General features: G+C 41.2%; 1 protein-coding gene and 1 long non-coding RNA gene across 5 annotated transcripts in view; both read left to right on the top strand.

Annotated features, from left to right (window-relative positions):
- LOC106510698 overlaps window positions 1–3,620 on the top strand; it is a 66,276-nt gene extending 62,656 nt beyond the window's left edge. Inside the window, exons 4-5 of the long non-coding RNA XR_002345123.1 lie at window positions 826–887; window positions 3,392–3,620. This is a non-coding gene — a long non-coding RNA (uncharacterized LOC106510698). The remainder of the gene's footprint in view (window positions 1–825; window positions 888–3,391) is intronic.
- Window positions 6,230–18,743, top strand: part of PTGFR (prostaglandin F receptor) — a 49,734-nt gene continuing 37,220 nt past the window's right edge. Inside the window, exons 1-2 of one of the 4 annotated variants that reach the window (XM_005665359.3) lie at window positions 6,230–6,731; window positions 8,200–9,068. In XM_005665359.3, coding sequence (XP_005665416.1) covers window positions 8,271–9,068 — 798 coding nt within the window. In that variant the 5' untranslated portion in view covers window positions 6,230–6,731; window positions 8,200–8,270. 4 annotated transcript variants of the gene reach the window in all.

The raw sequence follows: 18,743 nt of genomic DNA, 5'->3' as shown, positions 1-18,743 counted from the left end.
CAGCTAGCATGATGTACAGAAAGCACGCCAATGTGTGCTGAACTCTGAAGCCTGAATCGGCATCAGGCAGTGTGTGAGGGGTTGAAGGAAGATCGCTAAAGATAGAGGTGACAGAAGCCCAAGGGATAGGTTGCAGGAGCTGAGGCTGTCAGTGTCACCGAGGCAGAGTTCTAAGGGTGAGGAATGAGAGTGCAGCCTCAGGGCAGATGTAGGGAGACAGATTAGGAAGAGCCGTGAAAACCACCCTTAGAGAATTCAGACTGTATCCTAAGGTGACAAGAGCACTTCCCATACAGTCCTTCCCAAGGAGACCAGAGTCCAGTGGAACCCAATGAGCATTCTCTCCCTTCCAGAAGATTCACAACACACATAAATATCTTTTAATAGTCGTCAATTAAAGGATTCTGTATTACCTTTGTTTAATAGCTTTCCAAACCTAATTGATTTTTGAAAAAAAATTAACCTCATATGAACCGAGGCCTCGGAGAAACTGCTTGGGGGAAATAATGAGAAAAGGAAAGCCATTTCAGGGTTGGAAGTTGGGGACCAACATAACCATATATGCATTTTTTTAAGATATAGTAATTCCTACCACATGGGAACACATCAGGTACTTTCGGAGCACTTAACTAATTTAATTCTTATAACAAGTCCATGAGGTAGGTATTATTGCTTTTTGCATTTTTAAAATGAGGAAACGAAGGCGTAACACAAATAGGTAATTTTCTAAGATTATGGAGCTAGTTATTAGTACAGGGCCTTGACTATGAATCTGGCCAGTGTGGCCTGGGAGCCCATACTCAATAGATCAATCTGACTGCACAGGACAATGGATTGGAATCGAACAAGCCTGGAGACAATTCGGAGGAGGTTGTCACCATATTCGGGTAAGACACGTTGGCCACTTGGCCTTCACGCATTTGTTTAGAGGAGTAAATATTATACCATGATGAAAGTACTTAGTACAGTTTTTATTGTATGGTAGGCAGTCAACAAGTAGCAGTTTTCCCATGGATATATGGCAACTTGGTCTTGGAGAGATACATATTTCAGTTTGGTGGGGAAGGGAGGATGTATAAATTTGCCTGGGCTGCCCTAACAAAGTACCACACACTGGGTGAGTTGAACAACTGAAATGAACTGTCTCACAGTTCTGGAGGCTAGAAGTCCAAAATCAAGGTGTTGGCAGCATTGGTTCATCCCAAGGGCTGTGAGAGAAGATTCTGTTTCAGGCCTTTTTCCAGGATATGTAATTGGCCATCTTCATGCTCACATCATGTTCCCTGCATGTGTGTCTGTCACTGAATTTCCCCTTTTGATAAGGACACTAATCATATTGGATTAGGGCCCACCCTGATGGCCTCTTTTTAACTTAATTATCTCTCTAAAGATCTTATCTCCAAATCACGTCATTGTCTGAGGTGCTAGGGTTAGGACTTTAATATATGAATTTGTGGGGACACAATGCAACCCATAATAGAGGGTTTATTTAATAATGGCACCAGAAATATTGATTATCCATATGGAGAAAAACCATGGATTCCTACCTCCCAAATACTCAAAAATCATTATCTGAAAGATTAATGGCTTGAATGTGAAAGACAAAAATGTTAAAATGTTTCAAAAATACGTAGTAGACTATCTTTATAAGCTAGGTTCTGGAAAGCCTTTTAAAATGTGACACACAAAAAAAATGCTAAAGTACAACACAAAAGATGAGACAAAATATTTAAGCTTGATCGCATTAAATTAAGAACTGTTTGTAACAAAATGATAGCAAGGAAATGAGAATAAAGAAAATGAAAAGGCAAGCTGTGATTTGGAGAAAGATGTTTGCTCTATAACAAATAGGGGATTTGTATCTAGAACACATAGATTTAATAAGACGAATAACCCTATAAAAATTTGGACAAAAGAGGCAGAGATATTTCACAGAAGAAATAGGAAAGAGAAATGTAATTTAGGTCCAGAATGTGATAGCATTTTACAACCATCTGGTTGGTAATCATTAAAAAGATAGACAATTCCAAGTGTTATTGCAAATGTGGCTGAAGGAAAACACTTAGGCACAGTTTGAAGGAATGTGAATTGATACAAGATTTTAGCTTTATCTTGGAATGTTAGACCTTCTCATACCCTGTGACTCAGTCATTTCACTCAACATATATATCCTAAAGAAACTCCTGCACAGAGTGAAAAATACAAGATTATTCATATATTATTTCCTAAGAACAAAAATCTGCAAATAACTCCAATGGTTATTAACACAATGATATTTTAAAAAATTGGATATGCAAACATTGGGTTATTATAGAATATTTTAAATGAATAACCACTATTGCATGCAATAATATGTGTGAATCTTATAAATCTTGCATTAAAAAAGCAAGTTACAGAAGATTGTTACAAAACAAGGGAAATTAAATAATATCTTGGTTCATCAGCACATTTTTATGATAAAACAAAAAATGCAAGAGAATGATGACAAACACAATTCAGAACAGTTGTTACCTCTGTTGTCTCTGTAGGAGGGGTATAGATGAATGAAATGAAGACAGAAATATGCAGATAGAGGTAACAATATTGAGGACATTCTAGTATAGTTCTTGTTATGGATTGATTTACACCCCTCAAAAAAGATACGTTGAAGCCCTAACTCCTAGTATCTCAGAATGTGACCATATTAGGAAATAAGGTTTTGCAGATGTAATCAATTTAACATCATGTCCTGCTGGAGTAGGAGGGATCCCAAATCCAATATGACTGGACTTCTTATAAGAAGATGGCCAAGTGAGGATGAAGGTCCAGAGAGAATGGATGTGAAGATAAAGGTTGAGATTGGAGTGATACATCTTCAAGCCAAGGAGCAATAAAGATTGCCAGCAAATAATCAGAAGCTAGGCCAGGGACCTGGAACAGATTCTCCTTCACAGCCCTTAGAAAGAACTAACCCTGCCAACACCTTGTTTTTGGACTTCTAACCTGCAAATTTTATATGACAATACATTTCTTTTGGTTAAGCCACCTAGTTTTTGGTACTTTATAACAGCAGCCCTAGGAAATCAGTGCAGTCCTTCAATTAGGAAGTAGGTGTATGAGTGTTTATTTTGTATTATAATTCACAACTTACAAATGTGTTACATATGTTATTTTGCATGTTGCAAGTAGTTCACATAATAAAAATAAAAAAAGAAGTTGTTATTATTTTCATTACTACCAAACTGGGGCATAGTTTCTAGCATTAATGTCCATGGCAAATTCCAGAAAAGCTTTCCTAGACAGTTTTATTAAAACTATAAAAATCAACTTCCAACACTCCCTTGGATTTACATGGAGTTTTTGTTTCAGCCTCGGTGTCATTGAGTCCTGGTTTCTCTGACTTTGATTATAGTGTGCACGCTCTTCTGAGCGAAGCGCTATGCATCGAATCCTGAATGAATCCTGAATCACACCAAGCACACACCTGTCATGGTATGTTTTCTCCGTGTAGACAGGCTGACATCAGCTTTGCTTCCATTTAACCCAACGGGAAGCCACTAAGTCATATCAAGGTTGTGGGCACCTGCTCCACGAAAGTAAGTGCCCCCCCCAACCCCAGCCCAGAAGCCTCACTAGAGCAAGAATGTGGATGCTTTGTTCTCATAGCTGTACCTCTCCCCTAGAGACAGTGCCTGACATAATGCAGGTGCTCAAGAAATTAGTTAAATGGGAGTTCCCGTCGTGGCGCAGTGGTTAACGAATCCGACTAGGAACCATGAGGTTGCGGGTTCGGTCCCTGCCCTTGCTCAGTGGGTTAACGATCCGGCGTTGCCGTGAGCTGTGGTGTAGGTTGCAGACGCGGCTCGGATCCTGCGTTGCTGTGGCTCTGGCGTAGGCCGGTGGCTACGGCTCCGATTCAACCCCTAGCCTGGGAACCTCCATATGCCGCGGGAGCGGCCCAAGAAATAGCAACAATAATAACAACAACAACAAAAAAGACAAAAGACAAAAAAAAAAAAAAATTAGTTAAATGAATGTATAAATTAAGAGGGTTTTTTTTGCGAGTCCATTTCTCAGTAGTGACAATACCAATGACTGCTTTTCAGAAGATTTATCAGCCAGCTCCCTTCTCCCACTGCTAATTTTTCATCTGTTAGTTTCTCTCATCTGTTGATTCACCAGCTCTTCCTCCTTATATAAGCAGTCAGAGGCTACCACTGGGAACTTTGAATAGGGGATCAGATTTGGGTGCCATAAAGCCAGACATTTTTTTTTTCTAAGCATAGTTAGTTGTTTAATCTTCCATACCGATTAATAGCTTCCTCTAATAATAACATATTCTTCTATCTTGAGAAGAGTTGTAGGTGCATTAGCATCTTTTATTGATACTCAGGGGAAATGCGTCTTGCTTAAGGAATGGATTCTAAAAAGGGAACTCCAAGGATACATGCAAAGTAGATTCTCTTTTAAAAAATAAGATTTATCTAGTACTTTGAAAAGATGTTACTGGTTTTGAACTTAAAATTGTATTAATGAGAATTTGAGAATTTTCTCTCTCTCTTTTTAATACCCAGTAGATTTAGTCACTGATGTTAGTGAGATATGCCAGTGAGAGAGGAAAGACTTTTCAAGGTCTTGAGATTTAATACTGGAAATGCTAGTTGTCATTTTGATGAATTCAGACAACAAGCATAGTCCTGAGTAAGGATGGAGAGAGAAATCAGACCTCTGCAAGAATTTAGTTCAATGGGAGAGACATAAGTATTTAGATAATTTCATCTAAGGTGATTAAGTGCTATTAAGCACTAAAGAATAGTGCTCTGTGTCATTCACATTTTTGGTGTGGTTTATTACACAGCTTTTTAATTTTTAAAATTATTTTTATTTTTATTTATTTTTTTTTTTTAGGGCTGCACCTATGGCATATGGAGGTCTAATCAGAGCTACAGCTGCTGGCCTACACCACAGCTCACGGCAATGCCTGATCTTTAACCCACTGAGCAAGGCCAGGGATTGAACCTGCAACCTCATGGTTCCTACTTGGATTAGTTTCCACTGCGCCATGACGGGAACTCTGTACACAGCTTTTTAAAAATATAATATTCTCTGCTAACCAAAACATTTGGTTAACCGAATTTTCAATTCCCTGACGGTACCTGAGGAACAGTTTAGTTTGCAAGTTATAACCATATCATTAAAAAGATCTCAGTATCTACCACAGGGGAAAACTGTGCAATCATTCTTTTCTATAGTTAATGGCTAATTTATTTTATCTCACATTAGCATTTTATGATCCTTTTCAACGTCCAAGAATTTAGAGGCCCTTTCTGATTTTAAAGTGGGGAAAAGAGGGTTTATTTCCATGTGGCACTGATTTTTCATGAATGTTGTGGCAACATTTTATTGATAAAAGATCAAAGTTCAGTCAGAGATTTCCATAAGTGATTCCTTATAAAAACGAGATACTGTTCATAGGTATGAATCAAAACAATATTAGCAAAAAGCAGTTATAGCATTAAAATGATAATTTTATAATTTTATATTCCTAATTCTGAATGATCATTCTTAAGGAAGTAGTGGATATTTCTTTACTTGATCATAAAATGATCTCCACAAAAGAGAGATTCACATCTCTTTGGGTCAACATACCACAAGAAACTCTCATCATTGGGCTTTTATAATCATTAAGATGCTACTGGAGTTCCCGTCGTGGCGCAGTGGTTAACGAATCCGACTAGGAACCATGAGGTTGCGTGTTCGATCCTTGCCCTTGCTCAGTGGGTTAACGATCCGGCGTTGCCGTGACCTGTGGTGTCCGTGACCTGTGGTGTAGGTCGCAGACACGGCTCGGATCCAGCGTTGCTGTGGCTCTGGCGTAGACCGGCAGCTACAGCTCCGATTCGAGCCCCTAGCCTGGGAACCTCCATATGCCGCGGGAGCGGCCCAAGAAATGGAAAAAATAAAAAATAAAAAAAAATTGCTACTAATGCTTTATCTGCAGGTGTCTTTGAGAATACCTGGCATTCCTTTTTCTCACATTCTTCAGAAAGCTAGAAATGTCCAGTCACTAAGGCAGTGAGTGACTTTCCATTGACAACATGTGGCCCAAAGACCTGTTTTGAACTCTCTGGGGATACTGGTCACTAAGCCCTTCCTCAAATACATCATTGCTTTCTTTCTACCTGATTTCTTTATCCCTTTGGAGCTGGCTTTGAGATGAATGGTCTGCAGACTACAAATCTGACAGTTTCACACGCTGTCTGACAGTTGTCTGCAGGCTTCTCCCAGCTCTCCGGGAGGCTGTTTTACAGCCTGAGCGATGGCGCCTTTAGCTGGAAAATGACTAAAAACTTTCCCCTAAGTGGTCGGGCAGCTGAAAGGACATCGCGGATGCTGAGAAAGGAGCCAGAGCGGTGCTCACGTCTCTCCTGGTCCGGCTCTGGACTCGAGGCAAAAGGGGCGGAGAGGAGGGGAAGGGGCGGAGGTCAACCGCGCCCTCCACCCCGCCCAGGCTGCAAGCGCCGCTAGGTGCTAAGTGATCCGAGGAGCCTAGCGCCCAGCAGGTTCCGCGCCGGGAGATCGCGCGGAAGGACGCGCAGCGACTCAGAGCCGGAGCCGGAGCTGGAGCGGGAGCGCCGCGCCGCTGCGCGATCGTGCGGCGGCTGCGGAGCGGCGCCTGGCGCGGGATGGCCCATGGACCGGCGCGCTCTTCTGCTCCGCCTAGAGCCCTGCCCGCGGCCGGGGATGCCAAGGTAACCACCCCTCTGGCGGCCGGATTCCCACGCATTGGCCTTCCAATGCTCAACCCGACTGAGGTTTAGCCACCCCACGCCTGGTCGCCCGGCAGCAGGAGCAGCCGGCCACCCGGGAGGGCACCTTGGTCTGCGCTTGCCAATAAGTTTAAACCGGATACCCCAAGCTGGGGGGGGGGGCGGGGGCAGCAGAGAAAAAGGGTACCCCGGCTGATCTTTCCGGACTGGGAGTCGCGCGCCTGGGCACCGGGTAGAAACGGGTGCCAAAGGAGGGAAACGGGTCAAGGAAGAGATCCTTTTCTCGCCCCTTCCTTCCCTGCCCGTGACACTCCCACAACGGGGTCAGCGCAGGCCTTGGGCGCCCCCCGGGGTGGGAGGGATACCGGCCCTCTGGCGTTTGAGCAATCGCAGAAAGTTTCAGCAAGTTAAGAGGTTTGGGAAGGATGTTGCAAGCAGAGGCCTGGGGGCGGTGGGGTAGTAATGGGCGAAAGTCGAGCTGTGAGTAAGACTCGGAGGAGGCGGCCTCCCTCCAGGCAGCCGGGGCGGCCCCAGTTGGGCCGGTCCCAGGAGAGGCTGGCTCCAGAATTCCTAGCCTCCCGGAAAGCTGCTCGGGAAAGGCCAGCCGAATTGGGGCGGGGTGGCAATGGTGGTGGGTATAGAGGATCTGTGACTCAGGCCTCAACTCAATAGGGAGAGAGCGACAGAGAAATCATTTGCTTTTGGATGTTCTCCCCTGAAGCTGTAACTTAGCATCTAGGCAGATGTGCCCTCAGCTCGGCCTGCCTCTTTTCCTATCACGAACCGGCATTTCTGTGCAGGTGGTAACTGGACCAGAAAAATCTTTTTAGACTCAACACTGAGGCTTCCATGGGCCACTGTTGCATACGGTTTGTCGTTATTTGATTTAAAACCAAAAGTTTTAGAGCTTATTCAGAGAAGCCCTATTCAACATCAGTGAGCTTGCTGCTCCACTCTGCACCCTCCCAAAGTTTGGAGATTATTTTGTCTGCTTGACAAAGTGGTATAGTTCCTAAAGGAACAATCTGCATTTTGGGGACAAAGCCCATCAGAGAAAAAAAGCAGAGACTTTAGAAGGTCATTTAGTTACTGAAATAGAGTCTTAGACTTTTAGAAACTCAGTTGGGTTTAAATTTAATTTTGTTAACAACTTCATAAACTTTTTTCAGGTTTTAAGTTTTAAGGTGTCAGTGAAGTGTCAGGTGAGTATTTAGGAGGTGGCCACTTGTAGAGTAGCCACAGAGGTTAACCAAGAGGTCTCATTTCTGGGAGTTTCTTCACCTTGAAAATGGAATGTGGAGCCACAGGCAGATGTGCACTGTTTTCAGTATGAGGCAACCTTGCTCATGATAGGGTAGATAAATCTGATTTCCACCACAGGGTGCTAGGGGATGCTTTGTCTTTAATTGTCAGGTCCAGTGCTCATAATTTCTCTGTCTTCATGCTACAGATCTCTGGACTGCAAGCCTGCAGTGTTTTGAGAAGGAGATGACTTGAGTGGCCAGCTCTTACTCCACAACAATGTCCATGAACAGTTCCAAAGAGCCAGCATCTCCTGCAACCGAGCTCCTTTCAAATGCAACTTGCCAAACGGAAAAAGGGCTTTCGGTGTCTTTTTCAATAATCTTCATGACAGTGGGAATCTTATCAAACAGCCTTGCCATTGCTATTCTCATGAAGGCATACCAGAGATTTAGGCAGAAATACAAGTCATCGTTTTTGCTTTTGGCTAGTACCCTAGTAATCACAGATTTCTTTGGCCACCTCATCAATGGAGCCATAGCAGTCTTTGTATATGCTTCTAATAAAGACTGGATCCGCTTTGACCAATCAAACGTCCTTTGCAGTATTTTTGGTATCTGCATGGTGTTCTCTGGTCTGTGCCCTCTTTTTCTAGGCAGTGTGATGGCCATTGAGCGATGTATTGGAGTCACCAAACCAATATTTCATTCTACGAAAATTACATCCAAACATGTTAAGATGATGTTGAGTGGCGCGTGTTTTTTTGCTGTTTTTGTAGCTTTGCTACCCATCCTTGGGCATCGTGACTACAAAATTCAAGCATCAAGGACCTGGTGTTTCTACCAAACAGATCATATCACAGACTGGGAAGATAGGTTTTATCTTTTACTTTTTTCTTTTCTGGGGCTCCTAGCCCTTAGTATTTCATTCTTTTGCAATGCCATCACGGGAATTTCACTTTTAAAAGTTAAATTTAAAAGTCAGCAGCACAGACAAGGCAGGTCTCATCATTTTGAAATGGTCATCCAGCTCCTGGCTATAATGTGCGTCTCCTGCGTTTGCTGGAGTCCCTTTCTGGTAAGGACCTATGGTTTTGACAATTTCTGCTTTCTTCAGTGAATCTATATTCAGTACAAGGTTTGTTGTCTATTTCAAAGTTGTTAACCTTGATGGGTAATTGCCGTTTCATCTTTTAAATACTAGAATTTACTCATACTCAGAACTCATTTTAGCACTTAGCTCTGGCTTAGAATTAAGCTATGTATGACACAGTGATTTCCTCGCAAGCCCAGAATTAAAAGAAATATCTTGCTAAACAATTCTAACCATCATGTTCTTGCTTGTAGTGTGGTATAAAGTGATTTTAACAGAAATAACGTGATTTGAATATACTGCATATGATTAGGTTCTAAAATGTGAAAACAAGTGACCAGCTCTAAAACAATATTGGAATGGACCCCAGTAAGTCTTGATAGAAAGTCATATAGGCTTGTAATTTATAGTCTGGCTTCTTCTCCACACGCAATGACCAGGCCTTAGTTTGCAAAGGGAGGTGGTGAGTTGAGTTGAGATAGTTGGATAGTTCAGGTGAATTAGATGGATAGAGCAGATAAACAAATCCCTCATTCATTAACCCAGGATGCCAGTAATGCAGGGAGGGCTATGATTGGCAGAAGAGCCAGGGATTCTTCCCTATCATTTCATTCCTTTCTCTTTTTCAGTTTAGCCAGCAGCTCTATTTAACATCTCAGTATTTTTCTTTGGAAGTAAAGGCTAATGTTAAAGAATTAGCAATGAACACAAATCATTTATATGATTCTCTAGGTAGAAAAACCAAAAAAAAATACTTATGATTGATAACTATGACTATATAGTTCTCTCAAACAGTTTACTTTACGATGGAAACAATGATAACATACAAAGAAAGAGAAAACACCCTTGTGTAGTAGATACTGATGGCAGCCAAGATTATTTTCATGCCTTTTTTTTTTTTTGTACCAATGGGGAAATAGGCTGATACCCAAAGATAGTAATGTACATGATACACAGAAGTTAAAGCAAAAGGATGAGAAAAAGGTAGACATAACACAAAGGTCATGGTCAGACCTTGCATAGTAGTATGAAGGCAGTTGTTGCTAATGCAGTTCTTCTAAGCCCACATAGGTCCATGGTCCAAGAATTGTTGGCAGTAGAGGTTTCTTTGTCTTTTTAGGGCTGCACCTGTGGCATATAGAAGTTCCCCAGTAGAGGTCAAATCGGAGCTGTAGCTGCTGGCCTCTGCCATAGCCACAGCAATGCCAGATCTGAGCCTCGTCTGCGACCTACACAGCTCATGGCAACACCGGATCCTTAACCCACTGAGTGAGGCCAAGGATCAGATCTGCGTCCTCATGGATCCTAGTCAGGTTCATTACTGCTGAGCCACAATGGGAACTCCAGCAGTAAAGTTTTAATAAACAGCCCTGATGGTTCTGATGAACAGAAAAATCTTTGAGAGCTGCTGCTGCAGACAGATCCTATGGTAGTCTATTTTATTCTGCAGAATATATTAAAATATGTCCTTATTGCTATTCCTATTATTTCCTCTCAATTTGAATTTAGCTTCTTGAATTGTTGTGTCATTTAAATAGTTTTCCATGGTGTTCCAGAATTGGTCGTAGGTGCCCAACCGAGGGGAGGCTAGGCTACATTTGTCAATGGCAAGTCAACGGTTTTGAGGCCAGCTTATTGTCAGTTCAGGAGGTCATAGGTGAACCTAAGTAGGGTTCTGATCTGAACTCAGTTTTTTTTGTTTGTTTGTTTGGCTTTTAAGGGCCACATCTGCAGCATATGGAGATTCCCAGGCTAGGGGTTGAATTGGAACTAAGCTGCTGGCCTAAGCCACAGCCACAGCAACACAAGATCCGAGCCACATATGCAGCCTACGCTACAGCTCATGGCAACGCCAGATCCTTAACCCACCAAAGAAGGCCAGGGATGGAACCTGTGTCCTCATGGATGCTAGTCAGATTCGTTAACCACTGAGCCACAGCGAGAACTTCTGAGCTCAGAGTTTAGATGTTTGAATCTGAATAACAGAGGCTAGTTCTTTAAACATTTGAAACTACTTCCCTGTTCATTCTTGAACTTGATAAAGAGAATTCCCATAGAATAGTGCTCCTTTTCTTCTTAAACTTTGAAATAGAGTAGCTTTTCAAAATAAAAAGTGAGTCTGAGTAAAAATGAGATTAATTTGAAGGTTGTAAAGGGAATAATACTGAGAAGGGGTAAAAGAGATAGCTGAAAATATTGAAAGAAATTAAAAAAAAAATGAAGGCCACAGCTCTGGAAAAAAAACCTGAAAACTGTGAAACAGTGAACTCAATGAGAAACAGATAATCTGGACAATTTGGCATTAATCACTGGTGTTTTGGTTTTTGCTTGTTCTGAGTCACCTTTAAAATTCTGCTTAGTTCTAGCTTTTGACTTTGAGAAATAGGAGTGATAGGGAGTGATAGTGATAGGTTAAGACAATGGAAGTAGTAAAATTTCCTTCTTGCCATGGATCTTTGGAATTTATGTTTTTCTCTATTTTTTTTCCTGAATTTTTGTTATTATTTAAATAGATATTACATTTTTTTTTTGGCTTTTTGCCATTTCTTGGGCCGCTCCTGCGGCTTATGGAGTTTCCCAGGCTAAGGGTTGAATCGGAGCTGCAGCCGCTGGCCTACGCCAGAGCCACAGCAACGCAGGATCCGAGCCGCATCTGCAACCTACACCACAGCTAATGGCAACGCCGGATCGTTAACCCACTGAGCAAGGCCAGGGATCGAACCTGCCACCTCATGGTTTCTAGTTGGATTCGTTAACCACTGAGCCACGACGGAACTCCCCTGATATTACATTTTAATTCATCTTTTGAGCTTATTTCCTAGTAGAGACATAATCTTATTTATTTTTGTGAAATATTTTCTGAGGTCTGTGTTCTGTTTAACTATGAATTATTGGTACATCCATGACACCAGTGTAACAATACTTCTAAAAGACTTTTTTAGTGTGAAAATTATTTCTACAGTAAATGTGCAGTAGGTTTACCATGGATACTCCTTGATGGATTGATTTTTGAGTTATTTCAAGGATTCTTTGCATTCCTAGATTCTTTGGTGGAGACTCGCATCTTCATGGCAAGTTCCAGCTGAAGCACTGGCACTAACTTGTGGTCTGGACACAAGTACTTTGTGCATTAGGTTAAGGCCATCAGATTGCGTTAAATGGAACCTGCATGAAAAACTCAGACTTGGGAATGCCAAGATAACACCCAACACAAATTCCTCTGTTGAAACATTTCTCCTTTATCCACTAAATGCCCAGGAGGAACAGCATAGGTGTTAATGACTGAACCACCATTCTCCTCCCTATATTTTATTTTATTTTATTTTATTTTATTTTATTTTATTTTATTTTTTTTTTTTTTTTTTTTTTTTTTTTTTTTTATTTTATTTTATTTTATTTTATTTTATTTTATTTTATTCTTTCCTCTTTGTTGTTGCTGTTGTTGTTGTTTTACAGCTGCACCTGCGGCATATGGAAGTTCTCAGGCTAGGAGTTGAATCAGAGCTGTAGCTTCGGTCCTACACCACAGCCATAGCAATGCCAGATCTGAAAGTGCCAGATCCTTAACACACTGAGTGAAGCCGGGGATCAAACCCACATCCTCATGGATACTGGTCGGGTTTGTTACTGCTGAGCCACAATGGGAATTCCTCCCCTCCTATATTTTAAAAGCTTCTTAGTTTTTAAAATATCTCTGAAACCAAGTGAGCTTCTAACTGCCCATAGACACACTGTAATGGGGACATCTTCCAGGTCAGAGCCCTCCCTGACACCATCTGCCTTCTCTCTATGATTGATCAGGATGATCTGTTTGATTTGTCATTTGAATGAACATCTGTAGACACCCTTTGAGCTGTGTTCACAGTCATTTTTAAGCCTCAAACTGGAATGAGGGTACAGGTACATGCTCTAAAAAGAGGAAATGAGAAAGGCAGGTGACTCTTTTTAATGTTTCTGAGCTTGGCAGGATGTATTGTATCAAAACATATCAATAGTGGCACAATTTCTAAAACTGTTTGAATTCGTAGCTGCTGGAAACGGGGATCTTTTATTAATTTTAATTGAGTTTAACTAATACAAAGTTAAGATGATCATGATGTTAGAAATCTCTCTTTAAATAGACTTTATGTTTCTTGAGTATTTTAGGTTTATAGGAAAGTGAGAAAAGCAGAGTTCATGTGTACCTCCTCATGTCCCCCGCCTCTCCACCCTCAGTCACTCTTGTTATGAACATAGATGTGGTACATTCGTTAGAACTCATGAGCCAATACTAATATATTATTATTGCCTAGAGTCTGTAGTTTACATTAGAATTCTCCTTGTGTTGTACAGACAAGTGTGTATTGACCTGTGACCACCATTACAGTTGCATATGGAATACCTTCACTGCCCTAAAAATCCTCTATGTTTTTTTTTTTTTAATTTTTTTTTTCCACAAAGGGGGAAATATGTGTGTTTAAGTGTGTGTGTGTTTAAGTGTGTAATTTCAGGAATTGAGATTCAGAAATATAGTACACTCATAATATTTGTCTAAAATATAACTTGTTAATGACTTTAAACTTTTCTCAGTATCTGAATTTTATAGTTTTAAACATGGTTAACTCATTAATTACAATCCCAGCTGAAATCTACAGGAAAATACAATAGACACTTACTAGCTTACAGTTTTATTAGCAACAAGTTAATGCAAAAATCTTTGAGAGACAAATCGCAGTTATAACATTGTCTTATGTGCACCCTAGTGAATCACTTTATCCTAATAAATAAATCTTGAAGATATTCTTTTGATGTTTCTAGAGTCAGGGGAAAAAGAAGACATTTGCCAGCACTTTCAAGTAGTATTTTCTTAATACTCTTTGCTCCTGTCTTTTTACAGGTTGTGGTTCTTTTTAATGTTTCAGTTCTAGAATATGTAATCCTAAAAGGAATTTTTTTATTATTGCTATGCTTATTTCACTAGTTCTGCAGAGCAATAAATACTTGTTGACTGGTTGACTGTAACTTAAGTAGTATGAATGTCAAGAGATTGGAAATGATTGACCAGAATGTGGATTCTGAGTTCTGTAGGTGAGAGTTTATTAGGCAAATATTGAAACTGAGTGGTAATTTTTAATCTCTTACCCAAGTCAGCAACTATCGAGTTATGACACGATTAAACTTGAGCGATCTTTTCTGGAAGGCTATTACTTTGTCTACCTTCTCTTCAAGGGTAGAGGATCATTTTGAATTGGGAAAAGAAGTATAAAGTATATGAAGAGCAAAATGATATCTTAAGTGGGTGAGTTAACCCAAGAAATTTGTTTTGCATAGGCAGAGTTTGGTTTTTCTAAGGTTGTTGGTCTTATGCTGGTATTTCTAGTCAATATAGGTAAACATTTCATCACTAAGATGTCTGTCAGATATAAATCAAAGAACCAAATGGTTAGTTGAATTTTACTGAATTGCTGAAGATACTGGCATCATAAAGACCAGGTCTCACAGGGCTAATGGTAAATGATGGAACAACACAGCAAAATAGAACATTGATTATTAGTGAAGGTTGCTTTCTTTGAGAGTCTGGCTCTCATTATTGTATTTAAGAACTATAGAATGGAACTCTTTGTGTCTTGGGCACCTGTCTCTACGCCAAAAGGATGGGGAATGGATATATATTTATATGTTTCATGTGAAAAGTGTATAAACATGTACATATATAATGGGAAATGCATGTTTTTTGTCCTTTCTGGGGGGGAGGAGGCTGCATCCACGGCATGTGGAGGTTCCCAGGCTAGGGGTCTAATCAGAGCTGTAGCTACTGGCCTACGCCAGAGCCCCAGCAACATTGGATCAAGCCGCATCTGCGACCTACACCACAGCTCACAGCAACACTGGATCCTTAACCACTGAGCAAGGCCAGGGATCGAACCTGAAACCTCATAGTTCCTAGTCAGATTCATTTCCACCGCACCACGACGGGAACTCTGGGAAATGCATGTTTATTTCCCAAACTAAAAAGATTCATCATTGGATCTAATTGTACCAAATAAAGGGCTTTGAATGGATTTCATTCTAAAATTAAAAAGAGGAATTCCTGTCATGGCTCAGTGAGTTAAGACCCTGACATAGTGTCTGTGAGGATGTGGGTTCAATCCCTGGACTTGTTTAGTGGGTTAAGGATTCGGCATTGTCACAAGTTGCAGTGTAGGTCACAGATGCAGCTTGTACCTTGCGTTGCTGTGGCTGTGGCATAGGCCTACCACTGCAGCTCTGATTCTGCCTCAGCCTGGGAACTTCCACATGCCATAGGTGTGGCCTTAAAAACAAAACAAAACAAAACAAAATAATAATAATAAAAAAAAACGGACTCTCTTGTAGTTCTATGTCACATCTTTTTGGTTATTCTTGCATTGTTCCTGACTTTAGAGGCGATCTCGTAAATCGTTTTAGCTAGTTTCCTTTGTGATGTGGGAGTATTCCCTGGTTTGGAATCTGGAAGCAGCAGTGATGCTGTCTGGATAAGGGACTGGTAACACTTGGGTTCTACTTTGAGGAAATTTTTAAACTGCTCAGACACATGCAACTCAAAATTCATATCTAGAAGAAAAGGTATGTGCTAGAGATATATTAATACATCTTGCAGGATGGGAATTCAGGCTGCTCTCATGTTTGGGCAAGCATGGAGACGTGGTGTGAGGTCAATGACAGGAGCTGGCAGAGGAGCAGTTCTGAGGGATTTGGGGACACATTCCTGTCCCTGAAGTTTTGGTGGCCTCTTGCCTGGAGTACTTTCGCCCTCACATCCACGTGGCTCTCACTCGACTCCTCTCTGAAATCTCATGTTGTCTGGCTAGGCTGTCTTCTCTCTTTCATTCCTCTGTGTTACTTCTCTCATAGCACTTAGCAGTATCTGATATCACAGGATACATTTCTCTGTTTATTGGGTTGTCGTTTGCTTATACGTCTAACATGTAAGCTTCTTGAAGGAAGGGACCTTGTTTATTGCGGTGTCTGGATTCAGTTCTGAGACCAATCCCTGGCACGGAGTTGGGCTTAGGAAGAATTTGCTAAATGAATTTCACGGAATCCGTGGGTGACAGCTCTCATTTCCACGTTGGACCCGCTCTTCCCATGAAGTTCGGACATGATTGGTCGGCCTCAGGGATCGTCTAATACTTTGGATTGGGGTTTGGATCAGAGAGGTCGGAGAGGGGGAAGTGTGTTCAGAGCTTCCCCAGGAGTATAAGTTGGAAGTGGCATCCTGGAGAATCCTGAACATTCTGCGGTTTGAATCAGGTGCTAGAGTTTAGGAATTTTGTCAGCATCCAGAGGAAGTTCATGGATAAATTAGGATTGGCGTTATTTTGATCCGATGATATTGTAATTTTTTGTTTATGTGCTGCTTTCCTCTCTTAGTCTCAGTGGTCCTTTCTGGCTAGGCTCTATATTAATGGTTTATGTTTTAGTTTCTATAAGCAGTAGGTCATAAACCAACCATTTGTTGAATGAATGCATGAAGGAACCAGGTATTAAAAGGGAGGTATTGAAGGCAAAGGAAAAAATTAGGTGATAGAACTTAATATTGTTTTTATCCCATTATTATCTTTAGCACTGCCTTTTTCCTCTATGTGCACACATTCCCCCCCCCCCCCGCAAACTTTTTTACTTTTTATTGGTGTTTTGTCTTCGAGGGAGTCATTTCAGAAGACAAGAGGAGAAAATTCCTTTGAGTAAAGACCTACAGACACTGGCCGTACATGGTGATAAATAAAATCTCCATGGTAGATTGTGTTGAAATTTTTCTATGAAATGGGCTTTCTTACACTCAAGCCTTTGCCAGCTGACTGAATAAATACACGGTTCAGACTTAAAGACTGAGTAGGTTCTATATGTGCAAAGGATTAATTTTCAGAAAACTGCAATAGCCCTCTTTGGTAGACACTGGGGCCCACCCAGATTCTGTGTGGGCTGAGTTTTGCTCTCAGGGAAACTACCCCCAGCCAAGGGGAGCTTCCCTGGCCTATGACTGTGCTCCCCTCTCTTTGGTCATCCTTGATGGGTGTGGGGATCCAAAGGGCTTGTCCCCTTGCCTCATTTGGTACATTGCTGAACGGTCATCATCTGTGCCTCAGAGGTTGCATTCCAGTCCTGCTTCTCCCTCTGCCAAATCCTGCTTTCCCCACTGCCTTGCACTCCCCCGAAAAGTTCCTGCATATAGATCTCCGTCTTAAAGTCTGTTTCCTGCAGAATCCAGCTTAGAACTATCTTCTGGAAGTCCACTTGCTTCTACATTATGTGAATATAAAGTCCATGACGCATAGGTTTGCAGCATCATTTGGTAAACATATCGAGCTAGGTATAGGCCTTGGGAATTGAACTCGTTTGGAGTTCCCGTCGTGGTGCAGCGGAAACGAATCTGACTAGGAACCATGAGATTGCAGGTTTGATCCTTGGTCTCTCTCAGTGAGCTAAAGATCCGGCATTACCATAAGCTGTGGTGTAGGTTGAAGATGCAGCTTGGATCTGGCGTTGCTGTGCCTCTGACCTAGGCTGGTAGCAACAGCTCTGATTAGACCCCTAGCCTGGGAACCTTCATATGCGTCAAGTGCGGCCATAAAAAAAGAGACAAAGGGAGTTGAATTCGTTTGAGTATGTTGTCTCCCTTCATGTAAATACATGGTGTAAAATTGGACCAGCAAAAATCAATCAATTAAAAAAAAATGATGCTGCTAGGTTGAGAATTTACACAAAAGTCTGTTGCTTTGGATGTGCACGGTGGTCGGGAATACTTTGGTATTTTAAGTTTATTTACTCTTGGCAAAATACAACTTCCTGTTTTTGAGGAGAAAAACATAAAAATGCCCAAAGATATCATAGACATTGAGGCAACACTTAGAAAACATTACTTGAATGATTCAAATAGAAGTAATCAGAAACATGTGGATTAAATTTATACCCTCGTGGTTCTTTAAAACTCTTTGGCTTAATGTGCTTTGGGGTTTTAAATTAAGCCCCCAAATATTTGAAGAATAATTCAAGCTGCTGATGTGTCCAAAATCTACCTGAGTTGACAGTTTTAACTTTATTTGCTTAGTCTTATGGGAAGTATGTAAAATGCATTCCATTTATGTTTGCTTTCCAAAGTGTCTATAGCCACACCAGATTTTACCTGGCATATTAATGCTATTTATCTGTATTTAGAGAGGATTTTATTCAATGGGAGAAATTTGTCTTTGGGTATTTGCAAATATTACCTTGCAAAACTTGTGTAAATTTATCTTTCTCTCAGTCCTCTGTCCTGGGTGTCAGCATGGTAGTGCCACAGAGGAGTGGATACAGTTGTGGCTTTATACAGACAGGAAGGTGATTTTTCTCACTCATCCTAAGCTATTGAATCCCCAAATTAAATGCAGGCTGTGAAATGCCAAAATGGAGTGTAGCTGTGGTGTGATGGCAAAGAGACACAGGCAATTGGGTTACATAAGAAGATTCATTTTAGTTTCTAGTGCACAGTCCCAAATCAAGCTTTTCTTTTAGAATCTCTCAGTTATTCAAGCACAAGCAGAGGGCAGTGTGTCAACCCCGACAACTCTTAGCTCCGACCTGGAGTTACTCTAAGCCAGCTTTGTATACAGCGTTGTGTATGTGTGAACCGATTGTAGTAATAGCACTGACTTGAAAGTC

This window comes from Sus scrofa, chromosome 6 (genome assembly GCF_000003025.6).
Source record: "Sus scrofa isolate TJ Tabasco breed Duroc chromosome 6, Sscrofa11.1, whole genome shotgun sequence".
Taxonomy (NCBI): Eukaryota; Metazoa; Chordata; class Mammalia; order Artiodactyla; family Suidae; genus Sus; species Sus scrofa.
This window is presented reverse-complemented; position numbering and strand designations above follow the sequence as displayed.